Source organism: Callithrix jacchus, chromosome 13 (assembly GCF_049354715.1).
Source record: "Callithrix jacchus isolate 240 chromosome 13, calJac240_pri, whole genome shotgun sequence".
NCBI classification, from domain to species: Eukaryota; Metazoa; Chordata; class Mammalia; order Primates; family Cebidae; genus Callithrix; species Callithrix jacchus.
The window spans coordinates 77,804,043-77,831,300 of NC_133514.1; the positions used below are offsets into that span (position 1 = coordinate 77,804,043).

The 27,258-nt window shown below is 38.0% G+C and overlaps 1 protein-coding gene across 44 annotated transcripts in view; it reads left to right on the top strand.

Annotated features, from left to right (window-relative positions):
* Positions 1-27,258, top strand: part of DTNA (dystrobrevin alpha) — a 384,739-nt gene that overhangs the window by 226,139 nt on the left and 131,342 nt on the right. For all 44 annotated transcript variants that reach the window (XR_013525843.1, XM_035270852.3, XM_078347963.1 and 41 more), the window contains one exon: positions 26,111-26,178. Coding sequence is in view for 43 of the 44 variants with exons in the window: in XM_035270852.3 (XP_035126743.1) it covers positions 26,112-26,178 (67 nt within the window). In the remaining variant the exon portion in view is untranslated. The remainder of the gene's footprint in view (positions 1-26,110; positions 26,179-27,258) is intronic.

Consider the following 27,258-nt stretch of genomic DNA (forward strand, 5'->3'; position numbering starts at 1 on the left):
AAAGTAAAATTTCCCCGCCTAAAATTTCTATTCTCGTCCCAGGATAACACTGTTGAGGGCTTCATATATTTCCTTACAGTACTTTTTTCAATGTATATTATAAAAATAAACTATTTTTCTCAAAAAAAAAAAATAAAAAGGAGGAATCAGCCTATGTAAATAACAAGGACGCAGGTACAGTTGGCTGCAGACCCTTGCTCAAACAGCAAAACCAAATTTTGTGTCCCTCACTAGCTCCTGGAAAGAGGCTTCCCAAACAGCAAGTAAGATGGCTGCCAGTAGCCCCCCAGATTGCACCCCACCACTTCACATCCCCAGCTTCACATATTTGAATCTTAATAATTCAAAGATCCCAGGAAGTAAGTGACAAAGCCTGGCTTGGGTATGTGTACAGTCCTGAATGTTCACCACGGCCAAGTGAGTGGGATATTTGTGACACTCGAGTCTCATTCAGTTGCACACCTCTATGTCCAAAGGAAAACACAGGCAGCCCCACCACAATTACCTGGAAGAGATTCCCAGAGAGGTCACAAGAGAAAAAGAGGAAAAGAAATATTGAAAAGAGAGTATGATGTCAATGTAAATGGCAGGAACTCATAGGTACAATACTAAATGTCTTACAAAATCACCTTATTAGTCAGTCCTCATGGAATTACATAAGGAAAATTATTTGTGCACTTTCAAATAAGGAAATGGAGGGTAAGAAAAACTTAAATTATTTGTTCAAGTACTTGCAGGTAGTACATGGCAGCAAGAAGATTTGAACACAAGTGTGTCTGATTTCATCGCCAAGCCTCTCTTCTAAAATGTTTTGTCTTTCTTAAGCTCTCATGGCTGCTTTACTTGCAATCAAGAGACAGAGAGAGACATTCTGTGTTTTTGTGTGTGAGAAATGGCACAGTGGCAACTAGAAGTTTTTTTGTTGTCTTGTTGTTTTTTGAGACAGAGTCTCACTCTGTCACTCACACTGGAGTGCAGTGGCACAATCTCAGGTCACTGCAACCTTCGCCTCCCAGGTTCAAGCAATTCTCCTGCCTCAGCCTCCTGAGTAGCTGGAATTACAGGTGCCTGCCACCACACCCAGCTAATATTTGTATTTTTAGTAGAGACAGGGTTTCTTCATGTTGGCCAGGCCGGTCTCAAACTCCTGACCACAGGTGATCTGCCCACATCAGCCTCCCAAAGTGCTGGGATTATAGGTCTGAGCCACTGTACCCAGCCACAACTAGAAGTTTAATACCTTCCTACAGGTGACAGATTGCTCCTCTCTCCCTTCAGAACCCTGCTCTAAGGAGAGCTAAGGAAGAGAACAGGATGTCAGAGTATGTGACCAAAATACAATGTTGTATATTTTTCATATGTTAAAATCAGATGTAGGATTCAAATATGTTAAAGGAATTTCATACTCAAATTTTCAAAAGGTCTGAAGGAGGCTGAGCACATTCCACGTTGGGCATTCAATGAGTATTTTCCACAGCATACAAGGCACTCTCAAAGATACAAAAGTAAACATAGTCTAAATTAGGACAGAAAGAAAAGACAGAAGATGGGAAATTTAAGGTGGAGAGACATAAATGGCAACCAGAAATAACAGTCTTTGTAGATCTTTCAGCTCCCCAACCAAAGCAGACAATCTAGGAGAAACCTAAGGTTATTTATACCTGCTGAGGATTTACTCTACCCAGTGATTAAACCTCCAGGACACACTAGATAAGTTTAGAAGAGCTTTAAGACTTCAAGGTTTGTGTTTCCTTAACCTTGCTGTTTCTTGTCCTTGGTTCTGCATGAAAAAACTCATCTCTCCACAGTTCCAAGGAGTAATTCCAAAAATAAATGTAGGCACTTGCTTTAACCAGGACATTGTGTCCCCAGTTTTCTTTCCGAAGTCTACAGGATGTACAAGTTGCTCTTGAAGCCTGTCTACAGCACAACAAATCCAAGTTCTGCATTTGCTCCCCAGATGAATGACTGTGCTGGGCAAAGCTGTACTTAATAGATAATACCCATGGAGGAACTGCTGGGTGAGGAATTTGTAGTGAAAATCACTGACAACAGCTTGAGATATATTTAGCACAATTTATTTAGTTCTTCATTCAGAAGTAAAATTCCATGCGTGAGGTAATGTATGCGAAAGTGCTTTAAACTTGAAGTGTTAAAGCAGCACACAATTGTTGGGGTCCCTGATGTGAAAATGGCCAGCCTGTACCCTGGTTAGTCTGGAACTAATTCCTTCAAAAATCACAGGACAGAAGTGTTGCATTCTGGTCCCTTGTGCCTTCTTGACAAAAACAGGGAACATGGCAAAGTAGAAAGAATATAGACCTTAGAGTCAGATTTGGGTTCAAATATAGTAATTTCCATGGCTCTGGGACCTCTCTGAGTCCATATGTCCTAAGTTGGATAACCCAGTTGTCAGATGGGATTTCCTAGCCCCTTGAGCACTCACATAAAATTGGTTCAAACCACTTTGAACCCTTTTCACCACCTTTGGGAATCATAGGGTTATGGTCCCCTAACCTGTTATTCCTCTCACCCTAATATCTATGCACATTGTGTTCTCTTTTCCCCCTTTATCAAATTGCAGGTGAAACTCTGTTCCCTCACTAGTAACCACCAAAGAGTCCCCTCATGTTGGTGTGTCCAGTAACTTCAATGAAGGTTTGAGGTTGGCAAGGACTGGTGTGGGGAGGCACACAGCCTTTGTTGTCTCTCCGGAAACTTCTATCTTCTTTTTTCACTCTTCACATATGCCTCCAGATTGTTTCCTAGGAACACAAATATTTTCCTTCTTACTATGCAGAGAAATTTAGCTCTCTTCTGTTCTTGTTCCAAGTTTTCAAACTCAAATGCATCAAGACGCCCAGAACAAAGGGTCTTCCAATGGCCTCCTCCGAAAGCAGTCAAAACTATAAATAGAAAAAGAGGATTATCTGTTATCTTTTGAAAATGGTAATTATTTCTACCTTGCTATTTTCCAAGATTTGTGTGAATTTTAGATAAAAGGGATATACAATACTTTGTACAAAACACAGCACCTAGCAAGTGCAAAATAAAGAGATGATGATGATGATGATGATTCTGTATTGAGTAATGGTGGTTGCAGTAACTATATTTCTTTGAGTATCACTTATCACAATTATAATTCATTATTTGTGTCATCATCTCTTAATGTACGTCTCCTTCAAGTTCCCTGATGGCAGAAACTATTTGTTTACCTGTGTGTCACCAGTGCCTTGTACAATGCCTGGCCCACATATTTAACTCTTTATTGTATTAATGAATAGACGAACGGAGTGTGTTAAATGTGGAGGGCTTTTCTTTCTTTAGAGTTGTAACTTTATAGGAGAATGAAGTCACAGGGCAGGTGAGGATGGTTAAAACACTTAAGATGTTACTGGAATGCTGTCAGCTGTCTTAAGTGTTTGGCAAAGATTAGCAGAGACTCCATTTCTTTATTCGCTCATTATTTTTGTGCATTTTCTACTTTCATCACCAGATCAGTCTCCTCCATATCCATGTTCCCTTTATCAGTATCCCTGAAGCTGAATAAAAAAGAATATAGAATATTTATTTGCCTGCTTCCACAGTGGCTCACTAACACCATGATCATTACATTTTCAGACTAGTCCAAGAAAACCTATCTTACCTGTAATTTATTTGAAATAGTTTATTTTCCCTTTAATTTTTTTCGTGGCAGGTATTTTGTTTTGCAGCTACCTTGTTGGATTGCCTAATAATCTAACTTCAATGTTACAGCTTTTTCTGAAGAGGACAATGTGCTCTGTGCTGTAATGAAGCTTGTAAATTAACTCTAGGAATATAACTCATTCTTACACAGCAGAGTCACCTGTATAAGCCAAGACAGCATGATCCAAAGCAAAGACACTGGATTTGCAGTTACCCTCCTCTGTGATCCTCCTTTCCTCATCTAAAATGAGAAGCCTGGGCTAAAGAAACAAATATCAAACAGTAGGAATGGATGCAACCTGGAGTGAGCTGGGTTCTATTCTCCTTCCCTGTGAGGGTAACTCTCTGCTTATGTTTCAGAAGCTTGGCTCAAGTTATGGAATTCATTTGAATTTTTAAAATCCATGGCAAAATAAAAATCAGCAGGCTTGAAAAGACACTCTTCTATAATCCCAAGCAAAGAAAATCAAATCACCCAACAAATATTTTCTAAGTCTAAAGTGCTATGTTAGTAGGAATATTAGATAAAGTACAAGAGGCCCAGTTAAATTTCAATTTCAGATAAATGATGAATATGTTTTAGTATAAGTGAGTTCTCTTCAATATTTGTGACATACCTATTGTGGGGGTTCTGCCAGCTGCTAAGTATGTCTATGCCAATTATGCATTCTGACACTGAGGAAATGACCGCATGAGTCCAGGGACCCACTGGACCACTGTAAGTCACACCTGAGCTAAAACCCCATTAATTGCCTGACCTCCATAAGCCTCTGTTTTAACTGGAGGAACACAATGATGTTTTGGGTCCTTTGGAATCAATATCAGCTGAGAGCCAGTGTCCAGTACTCCCCAAAATGTATTATTATTTCCCTTTCCCCAATCTGCAGTTACCCTGGGAAAAGGCTGGCAATCTCCTTGGGGAAGGACGGGAGAAAGATTCACTCCACAAATTGTTGGTAATGTAGTGGGGTCCTTCTTCAAGAGCACCAGCCTCCTCTTCATTCAAGGGGTTCTGGGTCTGTAAACTGGCTCAATTCTGGAAATTAATTGAGGGGCATCATTCTGTTTTTAATTCAAATTAGTCTTTTGTTCATTTGATATAGAAATTTTCTTCTGATATAAATTAAGTAAAAATGCAGTATGCCTCCTATCAATTTCACTTCAAGGAATGCCATGATTAATTAGTCAATGACAGAGCTCTACACTAGTCAGACTATTCTGATTACTGCTTTGCCTCTGCTGTCCATTATGGTAGCTATGCTCACCTTGCCTTTGACTATTGAGTGCTGTCACTTGACCCCTGCCACCTTGGGATCCAATTATTCCCACTGTATTTAAATTTTGTAGTTGACTGTGATTCCAACCATTAGATCTGACATATAGAGAAGAGCAATTACAGGGCTCTTCAAAGATACAGGTGCTACCCTCACAAATCTATTTCACAAGGCATTGGTCAAGGGTATACCTGGAGCACCCCCATCCCCATGCCCCAGCTAGGATGAGTAGATCTAAAGTGACTAATCCACTCCACCATCCCAATCTCCCTAAGCCGTGGGATCCCTTCCTCTACATTATTAAATAAGGGAGATCAGGCATTTCCAGCCCTCTCACAGTTGGTCATCTTTTAATCCATGTTTCACCCAACCAAGCAAATAAACTATTAGAATCCTTTTTAACTTGCAACATTAAAAGCAGAGTTTCTACTTAGTAGGCCCAAATTAATAAATTCAGCCTGATCCAACTCTATGCTCCTTCCACCATTATCCCACACCTTTAAAACCCATTCCCATGCCTCTTCTCCAGATTTCTGTTTATATACATTAAAGATCTCAAACAGTTATTTTTGAGTGTAGAGCACCTCCTCATGGGTCACGCTCTCAACCTCACCTCTAGGGGCCCACTGGGACTTTAGTCGACTTCTAAGTCTAGAAGCAAACAGAGGTGTTGAGGGTGGCTCCTGAGAAGAATCAACATTATCTTGCTTGGCAACTGCCTCAGGAGAGTCACTGTTGCCTCAGGCAGTGCAGGTTTATCTCTTCAGACAAAGGTAGAAAGTCTGATGGCTGCATGGGTCAGGAAGCGGATGTTGCCACTACTGGGGACGGGGACGCTGTTTATTCTGGCAAAAATGGTTCATCAGAGTTTACAAATTCAGTGTCCCTAGCTTCATCAGTGTCCTCCCACACATCTCCATTCCAAGTTGCAGCGTCCCAGTCTTTTCCAATCAATGCCCTCAATTTAACAGTAGACACCTGGCCAGACTGTGCATGCATCTTTCCTTGCAGGTCAGCCACTTGCATGGTGAGAGCTTGTGTCTATTTTTCAGCTCTTTCTCTACAGGAGATAAGACTCTCACTCAGGGAAATCTTAGCAGATTTGAGGCTCAGTATCTGCTTCTGAAGCTGGGAGACAGAATCCTCAAGTTCATCATTTTCTTTTATCACTTTGTCCACTGAAGTTAGAAGCAACCAACCAGCTTCATTATGTTCCTTGGTTCTCCACATATGGTCAAAGGTATTTTGTATAGAGTCACTAAACTCCTTGCTTCTCACAAGCAGTGAATCAGGAGTGTCAAATGCATTTATTTTGCATAACTCTCTAAGCAGTTCACACCAAGGTCTAATGTTCTCAATACTATTAAAAGTAGAGTCTTTAGCATTTTGGGGTCTAATCCTATTAGGCAGCCAACTCCAGAAACCCCAAAACCAATGAAAGAACTCCATCCTTAATATTCTGTTCCTCTAGAACCACTCCTGGTACCAAAATCTGTATTAGTTAGGGTAGAGGGACATAAATAATAGGATATATACATATACACATACATATACATATACATATACACATATATATACATATACACACATATATATACACATACATACACATACACATATATACCTAAATACACACACATATATACATATATTATATATATATATAGGAATTTAAGTATTAACTGACACAATCACAAGGTCCCACAATAGGCTGTCTGCAAGCTGAGGGGTAAGGAGAGCCAGTCTGCGTCCCAAAACTAAAGAACTTGGAGTCCAGTGTTTGTGGGCAGGAAGCATCCAGCACGGGAGAAAGATGTAGGACAGGAGGCTAGGCCAATCTCTCCTTTTCATGTTTTTCTGCCTGCTTATATTTGCTGACAGCTGATTAGATTGTGCCCACCAGATTAAGGGTGGGTCTGCCTTCCCCAGCCCACTGACTCAAACGTTCATCTCTCTTGACAACACCCTCACAGACACACTCGGGATCAATAGTTTGTATCCTTCAATTCAATCAGGTTGATGCTCAGTATTAAACATCACATCTACACTAAAAAACCTGTTTGTTTGTAAAGTGTGGCAACCTTATGTGCTAGCCTCTTTGGGAGTAGAGGATGGGCATTATAGACCAAGGAGAGCACAAAGACATTTTTAAATGGATTTTTTTTTTTTTTTTTTTTTGCTGTTGATTTTCTTTTTTTTTTTTTTTAATTGTACTTTAGGTTCGGAGTACATGTGCAGATCATGCAGGGTGGTTGCATAGGTACATACAGATTTTCTCTTATTATTATTAATACTATTAATTCATGTGGCTCTTGGAATTATTGCATTATTTCATTGCCTAGCCTCTTGACGCAAGACATTATCATTCTACAGACCAGCCAGAAGAAGCAGCTCTCCTTGAACCTAACTGTATTTTAAAGTGCAGGATGTGCAGGTTTGTTACATAGGTAAACATGTGCCATTGTGGTTTGCTGCATCTATCAACTCATTACCTAGGTAGTAAGCCCAGCACTTGCATTAGCTATTTTTCCTAATGCTCTCCCTCCCCCAATCTAATTTTTAAGGTGTACTCTTCACACAAGGTGGCTAAAACAGTGGATGAGAAGCTAGCCACTTCCTCACCTTCATCTTTTCTGCTATCTCCTGCAGGATCTTCACCCCACCCCACCCCCAGAGACACTATTTCCTTTGACTTTCCTACCTTTGGAGTTTATTTCTCATTCAAAAATTGAAGCCAATGGGAAAACAGTGTTCAAATTACAGAATTTAATTTTACAGAAAATATACCTAGAGGACATCTATACCATGAAGTTGGAAATTCTGGTTCAATGCTCTGCATGTGAAGAGCTCTCATAAACACTAGTGACTGAGTACTAGAGTGCAGCAGTTTGTAGCCGTACCTTCAGATTGGCTAACACTGATAAATATTATAAAGGACAGCAATACCACACTAGACTCTGAAAATGTTACTTTCCCTAATGAGTATTCACACACTATACATATGTATACATGCACTATTTATCATTTTTTTCCGTTTTTTAGAGATGTAATTTCTAAAAGCTGTAGGAGAATCTTTTCAAATGAATTATACATGTGAGCCATAATTAATATGAATAAATCCACTCATGCGAAACATTTCAGGATGTACATTTCCAGTTTATATTATCACCAAAGGAGGAATTTCATTATTTTTCATAACTAGTTTGTCATGTATCTTAAAATGGAGTCAGAGATAAGGAGAAAATAATGGAAGATTGTACAGGCGAATCAAATTCTGGGTTCTAACACCAGTAGGGTGGACAGAGAAGGTAAAGTCAACTCTGTAAAGGTAAAAATCTCAGTATTCTGAAATTTAAAGCTTCATTTAAATGTTTTGAGCTTCTTGGGATTAAAAGACATTTGCCCAGTAATTGTGCATTAAAATAAATATGAGAGCATGAACATTCAAAGAGTATTCATAGTACATTTTGGCCAAAAACCATGTGCATCAACCAAGTCATTTGAGCATAGGTCCTGTTTAAAAGTAATGATGGGAAATTCAGTAATGAATTTTGAAAAGTTAAAAATAGTCTATCTGGTTCTAGGAATGACAACATCTGGGGATAACTTTGTTCTTCATATAATTTGAACTTCCTACTTTGCTACAAAGCATCAGTTTTGTGAGATGGGCATAAGTGCCACAAGGCAACATGTCTCACCTTGTATGGCTTGGGAAGAATGGGCTTCATTCAAAACCAAGAAGTAGTGAAAGTTCATTTGTATTTATTTTTAAACAGGTATATAGTGAAAGCATAAGTATTCTAAGGATATTTGGCTTCTTCAAAAACATTCAGTTATCCAAAATTAATCATTTGGGGCTTAACTGAAACAGAACTGTATATTTTATACATAAAAGTCTACCTTAATCATCAAAGGAAGAACTAGCTAATATGTATTAAGGAAACTGAGGCAAGCTGTACTGATGAAGGCTGTTGTCTAAGTTCACATCCACAAACAACATACACATACAGTTTAAAATGTGAAATGATAGACGTGTACAAAATTACTTTTTAAAGTGATTGTGAAATCTCACTTAAGTGAAATAGTAATTATTTCTTCCAAAGATGGTCTGGTCCTTACCACATTTTTCTGTCTCTTAGAAATATATTCGAAGCTATAAGGATAAAAGTGAAAGATTTCTCTCATTTTCTTTCTAAATTGTTTCTTTAGCTCCAACTTAATAATCTGGGTACTGGTCCTCCCTCTTAGAATGTCTACAACCAATGCTTAGATAAAGGAAGCTTCCCAGTTCTTGGGAATAGGCCTCTATGTGTGAGTTCTCAGTGCCAGCCCTTCCAGGTCAAATCTTCCAAGGCTTTTAGTCTCTCTTCCTCTCCAATTCATCCTGTGTGTTTACCGTCGGATTAATATTCTGTAATTACTGCCTGCATTGTTTAAGTCCTGTGCATAGGAATCCTCCCAGAGCTTTCTTTCCTCCACTATGAAGTATAAGCCACCCGACCAGGCTGCAGTCAGTGTAGTGCTCCCTAACTTCACTCATTTTAGGCACAAGTGGAACTAACAAACATCAGAAAGACATGCCTTCATGAAACTGACAGTCCTATGAATAAAGCAGACACAAAAAAAATTTCATAAAAGATTTAATGACTACAATTGCGATAACTGTTAGACAATTATGGGGACATTATAAAAGGGTACATTAGAGAATATATTAGAGCATATCAGAGAAGTTAGGAAAAGCTGCCCTGTGGTAGACATGCTAATTGGAACTAGCAAGATTTGGGGCTGAGAGGGGTTAGGATATGCATTGTGAAGAGAAAAGAAAATATTCCAAGCAATGGGGTCAGCAGAAGGAAAGGCTCTGAAGCATGCATGAGTGAACAGAGAGACGTGGGCCTCACAGCTAGATGCCTTGGACATACAAAGCCATCTTAAGGATTTTGGACGTCAAATTAAAGGCATTAGGAAGTCCATCCTGCTTAAACTTGCTATTCTCTCAAAAACCATCTTAGTTGACCCCAGAGCCATCAGACACAACAGACATGTCTACTAAATTGCCTCATGTAATATGAGCTGCAGTAATAGAAGCATAACATCTAAATGGAGGAGGGTACACACAGCACAGGCCCAGCTAGTGAGGAGAATATTCCAGGGGGCTCAGAAACAAAACAATGTAGTATGTTTACTTCATTTAAAACAAAGATGCCCATTTTGGCTTTTTGACATTCAAAACATATGATTCACTCAAAATCTAGATTACCAAGTAAACCAGGCTAAGTCCAGGCACCTGGTTGAAGCTGGGCTGGAGAACACTCTCCTTCTACTCTGCTGTCTTCACCCTGTTCCTCCTTAGCTGCACCTTGGTCTCTCTATCCTCTCCTATCTGCTGTCCTGATGTGACAAATCTCTCCTGTTCTGTGTTCAAGGTTTAGGATGTCTGAGAGAGAAGAGTGTGTGATGGTGGGGAATGCCAGTCTGCTAGTCATGCCTTTTTGCACACCTCTAGAGTTTTGTGCCTACATAGTTAACAGTCCGGACTGCACATTAATGAAGGATTAGTGCAGAATGCTATGCCTAGAGAAAGTTTCCGAGATCATGTTGCAAATCACTTTTGACAAGTTTTGCAGAGAAAAGCTGCATAATTCACTTGAACTTTTTTTTCAACTTTTATTTTAGATTCAGGGGGCACAAGTGTAGGTTTGCCACCTGAGTATATTGTGTGATATGATGCTGAGATTTGGGGTATGAATGATCACCAGATACTGAGCATAGTACGCAAGAGTTAGTTTTTCAACCCCTTCTCCCTCCCTGCTCTAGTGGTCCTGGTTCTATTGTTGCACACCATGGAATACTACGCTTGAGCTTTTCTAAGTAAAATATGCCTGACTGATTCTCTGTGATTAGGATATAAGTGGGATTTATATTAAAAATAAACACATTTGTCCTTTAAAAGTGACGTATTTAACAACTAAAAGTAATTGTTTTCTTTTGTTTGGAGGTGCAAGGTCTAGCTCTTTTTCTGTTCTTAACTCTCACAAATAGTTTCCTTCAAACACCTCCATAAAATATTGGCATAATCCTAAAGTTTGGATGAACAAAGGTGCATCATATTTTAAAAGCTTTGTCATTCAAAAGTCTCATTAGCTTGCCCGCTTTGCAGACTATTAATGGACCTTGAAGAATAAAAACTGAAGTTTAAAACATTTCCAGGCAGAAGTGCCACAGAGCAATGACTCACTTCCTTGAAAAGATTTGTGTGGACCCTGGTAATTATGACAATCACTTGCAAACTCCAAGTTTCTCATTCCTCACCTCCCCTGATCCCTGACACCCCATATTCATTTCTTGATAGACATTCTAAAATGTTTTTACACTAGAAGGAGGAATTGGCTCAAAGAAATAGATCTCTAAATCAAAAAACAGAAAACCATCTCTAATCGGGACCCCAAAATCTTAAATTCTGGCTTTGGCTTTGCTGTTTCACTAGGTAGCCTTGACTTCTATTGCTTGACTTCTGAGTTTTCTTGTTCTCATCATGTGACTCTGTAAAGTTGGGAACAGTACTACAGATATCTATTACTAGAGGGGAAGTAACAGCGAGAAACATCTTGGTGTGACTCTCTTATTCACAAACCATTCTTGTTTGCCCCTGAAATGTTATGCAGGTCTGGCTTTTATTTAAGATGTCCTGACCTTATATAAGAAATAGGACTGACTTATATTTCAAGCCTAACAATGTAACAGCTCTCAGCTGGAAGGGAGCATCTCTGAGATTGATTCCAATACTGTATGAGTTCCAAGTATATATTCATCACATATAGTAAACTTTCTAAGTCCCAGAATCCCTTCACCACCTTTTTGGAGCTTTGAAAGGAGTTTTTTAGTAATTTCTTTCAGTGTCTACTCATTTCCCGTAGTAGTTTAGACTCAAGTCTTTGAAGTCACTGGTGCTATTAAGTGCATCAATGCCTCTGTGCATTGAAGGACAGTGAAGTGGTGGCTGCTTGTCTGTGTGCCCAGCACCATCAGGAAATGGCTTGAGTACCCCTGGGCAAAAAGACTTTGTTAAAAAGGAACTGCTTGTTCACTCTGGAACACTTAGCCTCCTGCTTATTAGTCCTTTTGCTGTGTTCTCACCAGGTTCAGGGACACTTGTTTCCATAACTGCAGACACTGCAGCTGGAATCTGGAGCGTGTGCTTTCAGTATTTAGAGATTTGCAGAATGGACACATATTAACACATCACAAGCATGATTGTTATGGTCTCAAAAGTGTGGGAGGAGTCCCTGAACCCAAGAGTTTTGAGACCAGCATGGGTGACATAATGAGACCTTGTCTCTATACAAAAGTTTAAAAATTAAAAACTGGGGCATTATGCTGCCTATAATGCCCGCTACCTGGGAGGCTGAGGTAGGACGATCATTTGAACAGAGGAGGTCAAGGCTGCAATGAGTTATAATTGCACCTCTACACTGCAGCCAGCCTAGGTTACAGCGTGAGACCCTGTCTCAAAAACAAAAACAGGAAAAAGAAGAGCGTTCAGAGTAGTGTTAACGCTTTTTGGCTGCAAATGTTTTGTTCATGTGCCACAGTTTTATTTTGTATCCTGGTGACTGTTTCTAGCAGTGTGTCTGTTGGAGTAGATGTGATTTGAGGCTCGAGCATCATGAATCAGAGGAGCATGACGTATGTGCATGTGTTTTTATTTATTTGTTCCATTTACAAACTCTAACTTGGTGAAATTATGATACAGAAATTAACTTTGTATTCTGGTTCTCTGCGCAGGTCCATTTTCTATATCACTGTATTGTATATCACTTTGTCCTTTATATTATGGTAAGAATAACATAACATAATAAAAGGATGTGGTGTTTTAATTACGTTATTGTAATTCACTGAGGTACTGGCTTTTGGGGATCATAAAGTTCCCAGGAGCAGGCACTTCATTTCCATACCCTTTGGCTAGCTAGCTACTTTTATGTTTCCGAATATTTAACTTTGTGTAAGCAGGGTATCCTCTCATTCAGGCGATCCTTGATATGTGTTATTGGGGTTGCAATGATTCTTCTATCATGATAGCCAGATATGTGGGCTGATATTTTAATAACCTCAAAATATTACTTGCTATATTTACCTATATTAAATTTGGTCATATTAGCTAAGCAATCAGAGCTAACTAAATATATTGACACTTAAATGGTTTCAGAGTGTAGCCTAGCTAATTCTAATCAGGAAATTCATGAGATTTAAAAGCCTGTGTCAATGGCAACTTTATATCGAAGGATTTCATCACCAACCCTTTGCAGCAGAATATTCCTGGAGCATAGTTGATACATTGACTCCTGTGTGAGCCCTCTAGGAGGCTGAGGCAGGAGAATTGCCTGAACCCAGGAGGCAGAGGTTGCGGTGAGCCGAGATCACGCCATTGCACTCCAGCCTGGGTAACAAGAGCGAAACTCCCATCTCAAAAAAAAAAGAATTACTGAGGTCCAAAGTACTCAAATCTGGGTTTCTGTTTTCTGCTGACATTTATCAGATATGCAATAAATATTCACTAATATTTATATCTGATATGAGTTAATATATTATTAGTCAATACTTACCTGATATTAGTCAATTTATTAAATATTGAGTAATATCAGATACATAATAAATACTAGTCAAATATTAGTATATTGCAATATGATAAAGAGGCTAAAATTTGGACCAAAGGTCAGTTAGACTGACCTGGGTTTAAATTTGAGTTATTTAAATTTCAGTACTCTAAGCCTGAGTATCCTCATCTACAAAATGAGGATACTAACACCAACTAACTTGAGGATAAAATTAAATCATTAAATTAGGAATCACAGTAGGCTTCTCTAAAGGATATTTAGGAGCTAGTAGAGTTTAGGGAGGAAGTGCAGCCTGATGGCTAGGAAGCCTCAGGAGAGACTTCTTAAGTACAAATCCAGGTTCTGTGGCTATTCGCAATGTGATCTTGTGAAAATTTCTTAACCCTTCTCAGTTGTATTAGTTTCCTCTTGCTGCTGTAACAAATTACCACAAATGTAGTGGCTTAAAACAACACAAATGTATTATCTTACTGTTCTGAGGTCCAGAAGTCCAGAGTGGGTCTTACTGTACTTTGTTGGCAGGGCTGCATTCCTTTGGGAAGGAAGAGAGCTTCTCTAGAGGAGCCCTCATTTCCTTTCCACTTCCAGGTTCTGGAGGCCACCTGCATTCCTTAGTTTTTGGGTCCTGCCTCCATCTTCAAATCCTTTCTCAACCCTTTTATAAGGACTCCAGTAATTGCATTGGGCCCACCAGGATAATCCAGGCTAATCTCTCCATTTCAAGATCCTTAAACTAATCACATCCACAAAGTCCCTTTGTCAAGATAACATAACATATTCACAAATTTGGGGGAGGTTAAGATGTAGGCATCTCTGAGGGTCCATTATCCTGTCTACCTCATCAGCCTTCGTTTTTTCTTCTCTAAAACAGGGTAATATGATATGGCCTCTCTCAGAGTTAGAATAAGACATAAATAAAGTAATTCATGTGACATGCTTAGTACAGAGTCTTACTCACATAGAAGAAGCACTTAACAAATGTTTATTATTATTGTTATGACATTCAATGAATGAATCTCAGAGTCTCTTCCCACTATATAACCCAGGCATTCATGCCTCTATCTCACCAGGACAATGCAGGAGGCCTGGGTGATTTAAGACTGAAAAAGAAGGCGCCTTCCCACCAGCTATTCTTCCTCACTCAAATTCTTGGCAACCACCAAATTAGAGCCATGGCTCTCTTAAGAAACACACTTCTCCCAGTCTTCCCTTAATTTCAGACAAAATTCTCTTCAATGGAAGGGACATAACTAAGAGCTTTATAATTTATAGGAACAGGTCCAGAGGCAAGAAATAAGGGCTGCCTCTGTTTCTTCTCTTTTCATTCTGTATTCCTGTCATTGCCAGTCAACCCTGGTCTTGGGGAAAGGAACCACGGTGTGCAAAATCCCATTGTTTACTGCTGGAGATCTTGCAGCCATAACTTTTGGCTGCTCATACCCTCTGCCTGTTTCTTTTCCATTTGGCCTATTTAATTTTGGCATCTATGTTCATTAACCCCATATATTTGGCTGTTTGCTTTCATTCTATAACAATCATCAGAGTCCCTACAATGTTGCTTTCTAAATTGTTTCTAAATATTGGTACTTTCTAAGCTGTTTTATATCAGCCTAAGAGGTCCACCACAGAAAGAATTTAAGTGGAGAAAGGAAAAAAATAGAATAATATTAATTAATTTAATATTTAGCCATGAATTAATCTCTATTCCACATTTTACTGTTACATAAAGCTAGATTGTAAGCTCGTTAAATGTAGGTTCTCTTATGTCCTCATTGTTTGTTAAAAAACAAAATAGCTCCTTCTGCAATCTATAATTCGGAGACTCTTTAAAAATATTTTTGGTACAAATAAGTTTGCAGAAACATACAGTAGAATCAGTAGGGAAGAAGGGGATTTAAAAGAAATTTTTAATAGATATACTCTATCATCTTTTCCTATCCTTTTGTACTAACTTTGGAACCCTGTGCTCTTAATTTTTTCTATTGGTCCTGAATCTGTAGATACACAGTGATAGTCATATTGACACCCTCACACCCACCCATCTTAGCCCTCAACTGCCATTGACTCTTTCATCTTCCTTATCTCAAATGACGGTTTCTTCATGTGGCCTCTGGAGGATATCATCCAGAGCTGGACTCCTCAGAAAGCACACAAGAGCCATTATTGTTTTCTTTTCCCAGTGAATCAAAATTGCCACCTCTTCACTGTGTTAGTCTCAACCAGGTATGAAAAAGAACGCAACCAAATTAAATATACTATTTCTGATTTTCCCAAGGAAATTTGCCTTATTAAGGGTATAAAATAAACTTCTCACAGTGAAATTTCAAAATACATATCAACGATACCTAGTAAGTTTGAGTTCATCAGCTCATGAAAGGGTCTAAAATCCTTAAAAGGTATAGACAGGGCAGCATTGTACCACTTAGCCAGCTAGATACCTCCTTGTCCTGCTGCAGCCTCGTTGTTGGAATGCCAAGTTCAGCTCAGCCACTCAGAAAAATTTTGGAATTACGTTTTCTAAAGTACCTCAAAATATTTTACTTTATAAATGTGTACGCATATATACAATATACTCCCCACTTTGATGAGATAAGTGGAGTTCAAAAATTCAGTTGCAGGGTTCAACCTTGTCTTATTTCAAGGTTAATAAAAAACAGTCTTCTAATTGGGATGGGGGACTTTTTACTTCTTTGGCTTTGTTATTTGTACCTAATTCTCCAAATTATTTGTTTTGATTTATTTAATATGTAGGAAAAAAACACATATTTTTATGAATTGTGATGCTCTTCACTGAATTGAAAAAGCCCCAAATGATCAGAAGGCAGTCATTTCCTAATACCCTTTCCCCAGGAGTTAAGGACTTAGCAGCTCCAGCAGGACAAAGAAGCCTCTCTCTCCACTGTGAGGCTCAGCCATCATTCCCCCATGACAAAGTGGGCCCATATGTATAACATTATTGCTGGTGAGAAATACAGATGCACACATGTACACAGTCATTGTCCCAAGATACATCATATTGAATAAAACATGATTCTCTGAAAAAATATGAGGTCCTGATTTGGTTCTAAAGGCAGTAGTACAGATGACCCCACCTGTGATAGTCTTCCCATAGGGACTCGGGGTCCTTTTGATCAAGCTCAACCTTTGGCAGGGCTCTCCAGTCCTTCTGAGACACTCTAATAACTTTGAACCTCACATGCATGACAGAATCTGAATTTGGATTATCATCCTTCCAAAAAGTTTCTTTTTACCCATGCCAATCTGCTTCCAGCCTGGCTCTGCAGTCTTTCCTCATAGTAAGGGGGAGGTGTGGTGTGATACCAGCTGCTATTGAGCAGAAGTACCTAGGCTCTTACCAAGCCAAATGACATCAAATGAAACCAAATGTCCTTAAGCAACTTGTACACTCTTGTTCAGAACAAGAGGTTTCTTCCTGACTTGAAAGAACCACTAAGAGAAGTTATTTGAAGAGTAAAAATGGTTCTGTCATTTTTAAATGGCATTTTCTGTTTCTTAAAGATAACCATATCATATCTCATTAGATAACCATATCAATGTATGTATCTGTTTATGTATACTTATATTCCTCTAAAAATTAACTATCTTCTCCCTTGTCTCAAAGTAAATTTTAAAGTGGGTCTTAAGCTATAGAAACATATTGCAAAGCAGCATAAGAATTCAAACCTAATGTTGTACAAGTAACTTCGTGTTCAAAGTCAACCAGTACCATATTTTCACTCAACCCTAACCATGTATCAGAAGCACTTAGGGTACTTTTATTTTATTTTTTTGTTTCAATAATTTGGGGGATATAGGTGGTTTTTGGTTATGTGGATACGTTTTTTAGTGATGATTTCTGAGATTTTCTAAGATTTGGTGCACCCATCACCTGAGCAGCGAACACTGTATTCAGTATGTAGTCATTTATCCCTCACCTCCCTACCAGCCTTCTCTGAGTCCCAAAAGTTCATTATATCATTCTTAGACCTTTGCATCCTCTTAACTTAGCTCCCACTTATAAGTGTGAATATACGGTAATTGGTTTTCCATTCCTGTGTTACTTGACTAAGAATAGTGGCCTCCAGCTCCATCCATGTTGCTGCAAAAGACATTATTTAATTCCTTTTTACGGCTGAGTACTCCTCTATGGTGTATATGTATACATATTTTCTTTATCTACTTGTTGGTTGATGGGCACTTTGGTTGATTCTATATCTTTTCAACTGCAAATTATACTACAGATAGAGTCTTTTTTGTATAATGGCTTCTTTTCCTTTGGGGATTGCTGGATCAAGAGGTAGTTCTACTTTTAGTTCTTTAAGGGATCTCCATAGCGTTTTCCATAGTAGTTGTACTAGTTTATGTTCCCACCAGCAGTGTAAAATTGTTCCCTTTCACCACATCCACACCAATGTGTATTACTTTTTGACATTTTAATTATGCCCATTCTTGCAGAGGTAAGATGATATCTCATTATGGTTTTCATTTGCATTTCCCTGATAATCAGTGATTGAGCATTCTTTCATATGTTTTTCGGTTGTTTGTATATCTTCTTTTGAGAATTGTTTATTCATGGTCTTTGGTCACTTTTTAATGGGATTAGTTCTTATTTTCTGCTGATTTGTTTGAGTTCCTTATAGATTCTGGACATTAGTCCTTTATTGGATGCATAGTTTGCAAATATTTTCTCCCACTGTGTGGGTTTTCTGTTTACCCTACTGATTATTTCTTTTGCTGTATAGAAGCTTTCTAGTTTAATTAGGCCTTATTTATTTATTTTTGTTTTTGTTGCTTTGGGGCCTTAATTATAAATTCTTTGCCTAGGTTAATGTCTAGAAGAGTTTTTCCAATGTTATCTTCTAGAATTTTTATGGTTTCAGGTCTTAGAGATAAGTCTTTGATCCATGTTGAGTCGATTCTTTAATAAGAAAGATGAGGATCCAGTTTCATTCTTCTACATGTGGCTTGCCAGTTTTCCCAACACCACTTATTGAATAGGGTGTCCTTTCCCTAATTTATGTTTTTGCGTGCTTTGTTGAAGATCAGTTAGCTATAGGTATTTGACGCCGTTTCTGAGTTCTCTATTCTGTTCCATTGGACTACATGCTTATTTTTACACCAGTAACAAACTGTTTTGGTAATGATAGTCTTGTAGTTTAATTTGAGGTCAAGTAATCTGATGCCTCTATTTGTTCTTTGTGCTTAGTATTGCTTTGGCTGTCTAGGCTCTTTTTTGGTTCCATATGAATTTTAGGATTTATTTTCCAGTTCTACAAAGAACAATGATGGCATTATGATGGAAATCGCATTGAATCTGTGATTTCTTTGGGCATGATGGTCATTTTAACAATATTGATTCTACCTCCATGAGCATGGGATGTGGTTCTATTTGTTTGTGTCATCTGTGATTTCTTTTTTTTTTTTTTTTTTTTGAGATGGAGTCTCGCTCTGTCACCAGGCTGGAGTGGCATAATCTTGGCTCACTGCAACCTCTGCCTCCTGGATTCAAGTGATTCTCCTGCCTCAGCCTCCCAAGTGGCTGGGACTACAGACATGCACCACCATGCCCAGCTAATTTTTGTATTTTTAGTAGAGACAGGGTTTCACTGTGTTGACCAGAATGGTCTCAATCTCCTGATCTCCTGATCCACATTCCTTGGCCTCCCAAAGTGCTAGGATTACAGGTGTGAACCACCACGCCAGGCCTCTGTCATCTGTGATTTATTTCGGCAGTGTTTTGTATTTGTCCTTGTAGTTATTTTTTACTTCCTTGGTTCAGTGTCTTCCTGAGTATTTTATTTTATTTGCACCTGTTGTAAGGATTAGTTCTGGATTTAGTTCTCAGCTTGGCAATTGTTGGTATGTATCAGTGCTACTAATTTGTGTACATTGATTTTGTATCCTAAGACCTTACTGGATTTATTTGTCAGATCTAAGAGCTTTTGGATGAGTCTTCAGGGCTTCCTAGGTGTGTAATCACATCATTGGTGAACAGCAACAGTTTGATTTCCTCTTTTTCAATGTGTATGTCCTTTATTTCTTTCTCTTGTCTGATTGCTCTGTCCAGGACTTCCAAGACTATGCTGAATAGAAGTGGTGAAAGTGGGCATCCTTGTTTAGTTTTGGTTGTCAGGGGGAATACTTTTAACTTTTCCCCATTCAAGAAGCCCTTAGTATAAATGCTCAGGTCCAACTCCAGATTCAGTAGGTCTAGGTATTTGCATTTTTGATTAGGTCTCCCAGCTAGCATGAGGGGCAGTCACAGCTGAGAACTACTATGCTGGATACTTGATAAGGGAAACCAAATTCTGGATAATCCATCTAGCTGGTCACTACACTAAAGCAGTGAGCTCATGACCCTCTCTCCAAAATAAATGAATGAATGAGTAAATAAATAAATAAGATGCAAGTTCCAAGAGTAGAAGATGATGTTCAAAGTGAAAAACAAAGTCAGAAACTCATTATAACCTTGTATTTTAGTAACAGCATTTTTGTACTGTCATGGGTTCATCTAGACAAAGGACTAGGAAGTAAAAGCAAATGCAATTATATTTTGCCTCAGGAAAGAACTCTGAATACTTTTTTATTATATTGCCAAAGATTAGGACTAGAATGTAAATCTGAGAAAGAAAGTCATATCAAAGGCCTTCCTCATTAACAGAAATGGAAAGAGGCATTTATATGCCACCAATAAATCAATTAAAGGAGGAAAGGAGCTTGAAATGGCCTTCATTGTGGTTATTAACTTCAGGGAGTGCAGCAATTGGGGATTGCTGAACCCAGCAGTTTCTTGTCATTCACCTGGAGCAAAGTATAAGAAAATAAAGCATGGTGACACTCTCATCATATTAAACCCAAAGTCTGCTTAAGTGTTTGCTAAAGTGGAGCAAAAGCAAAGCAGAGCCAGAGGTTTCTAAAAGCATTGTCCTTCTTTCGTGGATTTAAATCATGAGACTGTGAATCAGTGTGTGACTTGGTGTGTTTCTATGTGTCTGATTTACATAAGTCTGGACACTGTGAATTCTTTTAATCTTCCTGATTACTTCTAGAATAGCAATGTCCTAAAATAGGAGGATTCCATTAGAAGATAATACAGAAAGGAACTTTCCAGTGAGGTTTGAGAGAGCTGTGACCCTTCTCCATCCTTCTTTTGGCCTGTTAATCACCAAGTCCTACTTACTTTTTTCAGTTTACCAATTTCAGAAAAAAAAAATTCTTAATTTGCATTGAACAGTAGCATCTGGAATAAAATTACTGATGACTGGAGTCTATACTAGCTTAGGGATTTAAAAATTAACAGACAAAAGAGAATTCAATGTCTTGTCATGCTAGAACATATTTTATGGTTTTTGGGCAGCCACTTTACCTTCTTGAGTTTTAACACAATAGATATTAATTCCCACTTCTAGGTCAAATGTGTACCTTGGGAAAGATAGGAAAATTGTGTTCCTTAGCTATTACTTGGGAATGTAATATCTTTTTTACTTCCTCACAAAGTTGCAGGGAAAAGCATTTTATAATCCTTAATAAGTTAGACAAATATAAGGCACCATTTCAGCTTCTGCCTTTAAAACTTCTTATATATTGTGTGTAATAGTAATGTGTATTCATTATGGATGGTGTTGGGTGAAAGGTGTGCCATAAAGGAAGTAACCTGAGTATGTGATAGTTCAATGTGAATTCATTTCACTATGCTAAAATAATGTTCACATTTCTTCTAACACTCTGTGCCCTACCTTTGGATTTATTCTTTATTTCTTGCTGGTTGCCAAACTGTTTTATTGTTATTTCATCCCTCCCCATACATGGGAGCAAAGACTTGGAGCCATCTTTGTCCAGCTGTGCAACCTTCTTTTAATGATGATTCTGAAGTAGGGTGACTTGGCAACTTCACCTTCTACACACTCATTAATGCCATAGGGGCAAAAGATTATTCCTAATATGGGAACGAAAAAGCTGAGGTCCTCTCATCTGCCATTCTTTGTGCGGTCTAGCAGTCACCAAGTCCTATCAAATGTATCTCCTAAATCTGTCTCAAATCAATGCTATAATGCAAGACATGAGTCTCACTCCTGAAGCACAGAAGTACCCAATTTACAGGTCTCTTCCCTTAATTGTGTGCTCCCTCCCTTACCCTCTTGCTTACCCAGTTTTTCTTCCATTTACCATGCTGGAATTGTTTCCTAAACCTGAAACTCTATACATCAATTTCCTACTTAAACCTTGGATGGCATCAAGCCTTGACTGGATAGCCTTGTATTGTCCAAATATGACAAGGAAGGCTTTCTAGATTCGGTGCCTGTTAATCTCTGAAGTGTCTCCACTCACACTTGCACCGAGCAATACTGAGCGACTGCCCCTTCCCAACTGCACCATACCTGATTTAAAGCTCCCTGCTTTTACTCATGATTCTATTTGACCTTCCTCTACTCTTTTCCATCTGAAAAATTCCAATTTATCCTTTAAAATTCTGTTTCAGAGTCCATCTTTCTTTGATCCTCTTGCAGATCATCCCAGAAATAAACTACTACATCTAACAGTACATATTTTTATTATGGTACATATTACTCCAAATTTTAATTATTTGTTAAAAATATTCATTTTCCCTTTCAAATCTGTGAGCTTCTTAAGGACAAGGATCATGTTGTATTAATCTTTGAGTCTCAAGAAATTACTAATGTGTTTGACAAATTACAGCTACTTTATGAATATTTCTTAAGTAAACGAATGGATGGGTTCTTATAAGTGAAAACAGCATATGTCCTGTATGATTGGTGGGACTAAGCTTTAGTAAAGGAAACATCTGACAGGCTCATCACTTATTTATCACTGTTAGTTCTTTTCACTCTTTTGATATTTATACAATCTTCTTGTAAAATCTAAAGTTGTAAGCATCTTACCTACATGAAGGAGCAACAGAAACTGACCAAATTGGGTTAATCAGTGAGCTATGTGCCCTGTGGTACACATTAGTGCCATCACAGATGGGTTATTTTCCCCTTCACCTCCTCCATATGACTTTGGGCAGCTGTTGTACTGAAATTCATGAAAAGCAGAGCTCCTTGTCAGTTTCCCTCATTTCAGAAACAAAACTGCTCTCTGTAAAAGCACCTGGTCCTTTCCCTATAGAACAATGTGCTCTTCTCACTTTCAAAGGCAGTGAGAATGTAGTCAGGCATTGTGTGTCTCAAGTCCCATTGATCAGAGTTAAATTGGAACCCAGGGAGCCCACAGTGGTGCTTCCTGCTTGCTGAATTCATAAGCTTACTTTGTCCTAGCGTCCCTCTATTGAATCAGTGCAAGCTGTAATCTAGCAGGCCTCCCGTTTTTACTATTATGACTATGATCAATGGGTAATAGGTGAGTATTCTCAATTTTATCTGACTGAGCTACTTCCCAGAAAACTCTGGGGGTGAAATGAAAAGTGTGTTATTTCTCTTTTATATTTATAATTATATTCTGTGCCTTCTATTATTTCATACCGCAGATATTTTTTTCAATATTTTCCAAGGTACACATTTGACCTAGAGGTGAGAATTAATACCTATTGTGGAACTAATGATGGTTCTTTTATGAGTTAACTAATTTAAAGAAAATGAGGAACAAAAGTTGACATTAATGTACTTTATATCTTTTTCTACTTCTTTATAAGACTTGATTTTGTTTTAAAATGTATGGCCCTAGATTATAAGCAATGTAAATTAGTTTCTCTCATTTCAAATAATCTCTGAAACTAGTACAATTTGAATTTTACTCTTCTACAAATCAAATTTGGGAAATATAATTGAAAGTTCATTTTATGGAAAGCAAACTCAGCTTGTTTTGCTGTTTTCTCTCTTTCCTCTTTTTTTCTCTTAAATTCACTTATTCAATACATATTAGCTGGCCATATCATTTGTTGGCTGGATTTTGCTAGGCACTATGAAGAATTAAAATATGTGAGATTAGTGCTCTCAAAGCCTTAAGAGAAACAGACAAAATGTTAAATAAGAATGAGTTGTGACAACACCACCAAACAAGTAGCACAAGCAGCAAGGCCTGCAAGTTCAGACGCCAGTCTTTACCTCTGATATTCTCTATCAGAGCTCTGTGGACCACCATCCTTTGTGATTTTTTTTTTTTTTTTTTTTTTTTGAGACGGAGTTTCGCTCTTGTTACCCAGGCTGGAGTGCAATGGTGCGATCTCGGCTCACCGCAACCTCTGCCTCCTAGGTTCAGGCAGTTCTCCTGCCTCAGCCTCCTGAGTAGCTGAGATTACAGGCACGCAACACCGTGCCCAGCTAATTTTTTGTGATTTATTTTTCATCATTTTTTTCATCTCATTCTGACATAGAGAGATTCAGGAACATATCACTCTTTCTATCATCTATCTCTCTTATTGCCTCAACTCTACTTCTGAGCCCTTGAAATAAAAAATTGGAAGGTATAGTCATACTGTTTTGTGAAAGTCAGTATTATCTACCCACTTCTTCTAATATTAAGGAGATGGGATTGTGTAAATTAGGAAGCAGGTATTTTTTCCCAGATCTATATGTCAACTTTACCTGCATATATGAAATCTTACAAAAAGGAAGTATTTGACCATGTTCAGTAACGAATTTGTTACCAAATTGATGAAGCTTCGTTAATAACGCTACTCCTTTCCAACAGTTATTTAGGACAGTCCCTGGTATATTATCTAACTCATTGCGAATGTGTGTATGCTATTCTTTTGACACCATAAACCAAAGCTATTCCACATCCTTCTTTCCCTTCCTGGCAATGGGAAAATAGTGCTTCACCCATAGAAGCATCTGGTTAGGCTATTGGACCAATCTGATGAACGTCACTTTTACCATCATTTTTTTTTAATTTTACCCTCAGGTGAGTCATTCTCATTACCTTTCGAGCAGTCTTCTGCTGCAGTTTTGTTAAATTCATCCTCAGGAAATTAACCCTGCTCATGTTCACATCTTGCTTTCTACTTCTATGGCTATAATTACCTCATTGTGTCTTAATTGCTTTTATGCTTTTATATCTCTACTACTATAGTAGAAGCACCTTAAGGACAAGCACTGTGGCTTGATCACTGTGATGCACTCAGAGGACAGTGTGATCCTGGCTTGATCACTGTGGGGCAAAGTGTAGTCAGGTTCCTGGAGTATGAAAGGCACTCAGTAAAGGCTTGTTTTGTTTTCATTCATTTATTTTTAATTGGAAGATAATTATTGTGTATATTTATGGGATACATTGTGATGTTTTGATCCCTGTATACATTGCAGAAAGAGTCAGTCAAGCTAATTAACATATCCATCACCTCACCAACTTATTTTTTGTGATGAGCATGCTGTGTGTTGAGTGAGTGCTCAGAACTGAAAGGCATTGTGTGCCATGGAGGTACAGAGGACAGGTACTAACCCAGGCAATCATAGAGAGTTGGGGAAGACTTCAGAGGAAGATAGACAAACTGAGCTTTTAAGAGTGATGGCAAGTTAACTTGGCATAGAGGGAGGACAATCCTGTTCAAAAAAGAGCATGGACAAAGACCTAGATTTGAGAAAGAGCAGGGGCCATAGAAAGAAAGGCAAAAAAGAACCATGCAGCTACACCTTTTGTTAACTATGACTGGGAATCAAAGCAGAAGTCAGTGTGGCAGACATACATGTGCATCTGTATATATGCACATAAAAGGAAACTTTGGTTTTAAAAGTTTAATTAGATGTAATAAAAAGTAAAATCCATCAGCTTCTAAAACTCTTGATACTTAGCCCAAAGCCCTCTACATGACTAAACATATCCATTAACTTTCTCATTATTTTCTTTTTCCTCAAACTGAAGTTTAATTTTTTCTATCATATTTTAATTCTCTGATTTGACTGTCGGCATTTTAATAGTATATTTTAAATAGTTCCACTGCAGACAATAGTATGGTCAAGGAGAGATCTGTGAATCTAATCAGCTTGCATGAAGTTGTTATATACAGGAAAACTGTTGCAAGTTCCAAACACTCAACTTAGAAATGAACATTTAGAAAAGTGCCTGATTATAAATTGATGTTTTTAAGTGCATAAGGGACAACTGGCAACGGAATGAGATGGAAGCCATACTGGTCTTAGAGTCCAAATGTCTGCATCCTTCATTCACCAAGTCCATGAGCCTTTTGGTTTCATCATGTGTTAAATGGGATCCACAATATCTGCTCACCAGTCTTAGGTATTCTTAAAATTGAAAGAGAAACTGAATGTGAAACAAATCACCTAACAGATGGTAGATGGCTGTAGTTAGTTATAGCACAAGGTCATTTGCCGTAGTTATTTTTATGTTAGACAATAAAAATTTTATACCACCTCCAACAACTACAACAATAATATATATGGAAAACTATGTGCGGCAATTTAGGTTAGTAAAAGTAAAGCTGTACTTTTTAAAACACACAGTTTTAAATAGATTTTCTATATGTTTGTGTCACAAATACAGCAAGTGTGTTTACAGATAAATATCTTCTTGCCTCAATAGTGTGAGGATAATACGCATTGTAACCATTTTGTCTCATAGAATGATTGAAGATAGTGGGAAAAGAGGAAATACCATGGCAGAAAGAAGACAGCTGTTTGCAGAGATGAGTAAGTATGGAACTTTTAAGGAATACCCTATAGTTTTCATTGAGTACTCATGGAAAGGCTGGAAATAACCACTTACCTTTATGACATTTGTACTTTTCCTTAGGATCCTAAGTTCCTTTCATGAATTGTACATTTTGGCCTTTTTTCCCCCTTACTTGTTTAGAGTTCAGTTAGTCAGTGATTCACCATAATTTGTTATTAGACTATATATTTTATATGGAAGAAAAAGTTTATGGACCTATATGGATACATATACACACACACGGATACTTGATAAATACTATTTAGTGTTGACGTTAATAAGTTCACTAAACTTTAAAGTCTATGTTCATCCCTCTGCACTGTCACAGAAGCTGGCATACTGCAGGCACTAGATAAAATTTGTGAAATGAATTATTGACTTTCTTCCATGCCAAGTGATACCATATATTTATGTGGAAAGGAGAAGTTAGTCATGATTACTGGACCAAACTATAAACTGTCATTCAGAACTTCATGTAGAAGAGGAGAATCTATTCTGCAAACTTTTTTTTTTAAATACTAAGGAAAATAAAAGATAAAGGAGCTTAGAGGTGATCTGCTACGCAAGGGAAACCAAACTAAGTATGTTTACTGACTCCAGGGAAGAATTTATTCAATAAAGCCTATTGGTTTATGTATGTGCACACTTGATGTATAAGTAATTGGTTGGTAGCATCTCCCTTGTAGACCGTTTTTCTTATTTATAAAGAAAATGATCTTGATTATGGGGGAAACCAAACATCTCAAGTTGAATGTTATAAAGGAATAACCATGGTTCTCTTCATGTCTTTTTGTCTCTTCTTCCTGCATACATAAGAGGATGTGCAGGAGTGAGTTGTAAGCCTTTTTCCCTAAGAAGGCAGTAGACAAAATTAGGTTTCTACTAAAGATTGGAAGTGATTGGCAAGAATGAGGGTCAGAATAGAAAAAGGAAAGTCCCAGATAATAAGATCCATATTTTCCTTTTTTATTCCCTAATCATCTGGTGGTAACAAGATAGCATTAGAACTGACAGAGGAAAGAAAATTAAAATTGATGTGGGGAATCTCAATCACGTTC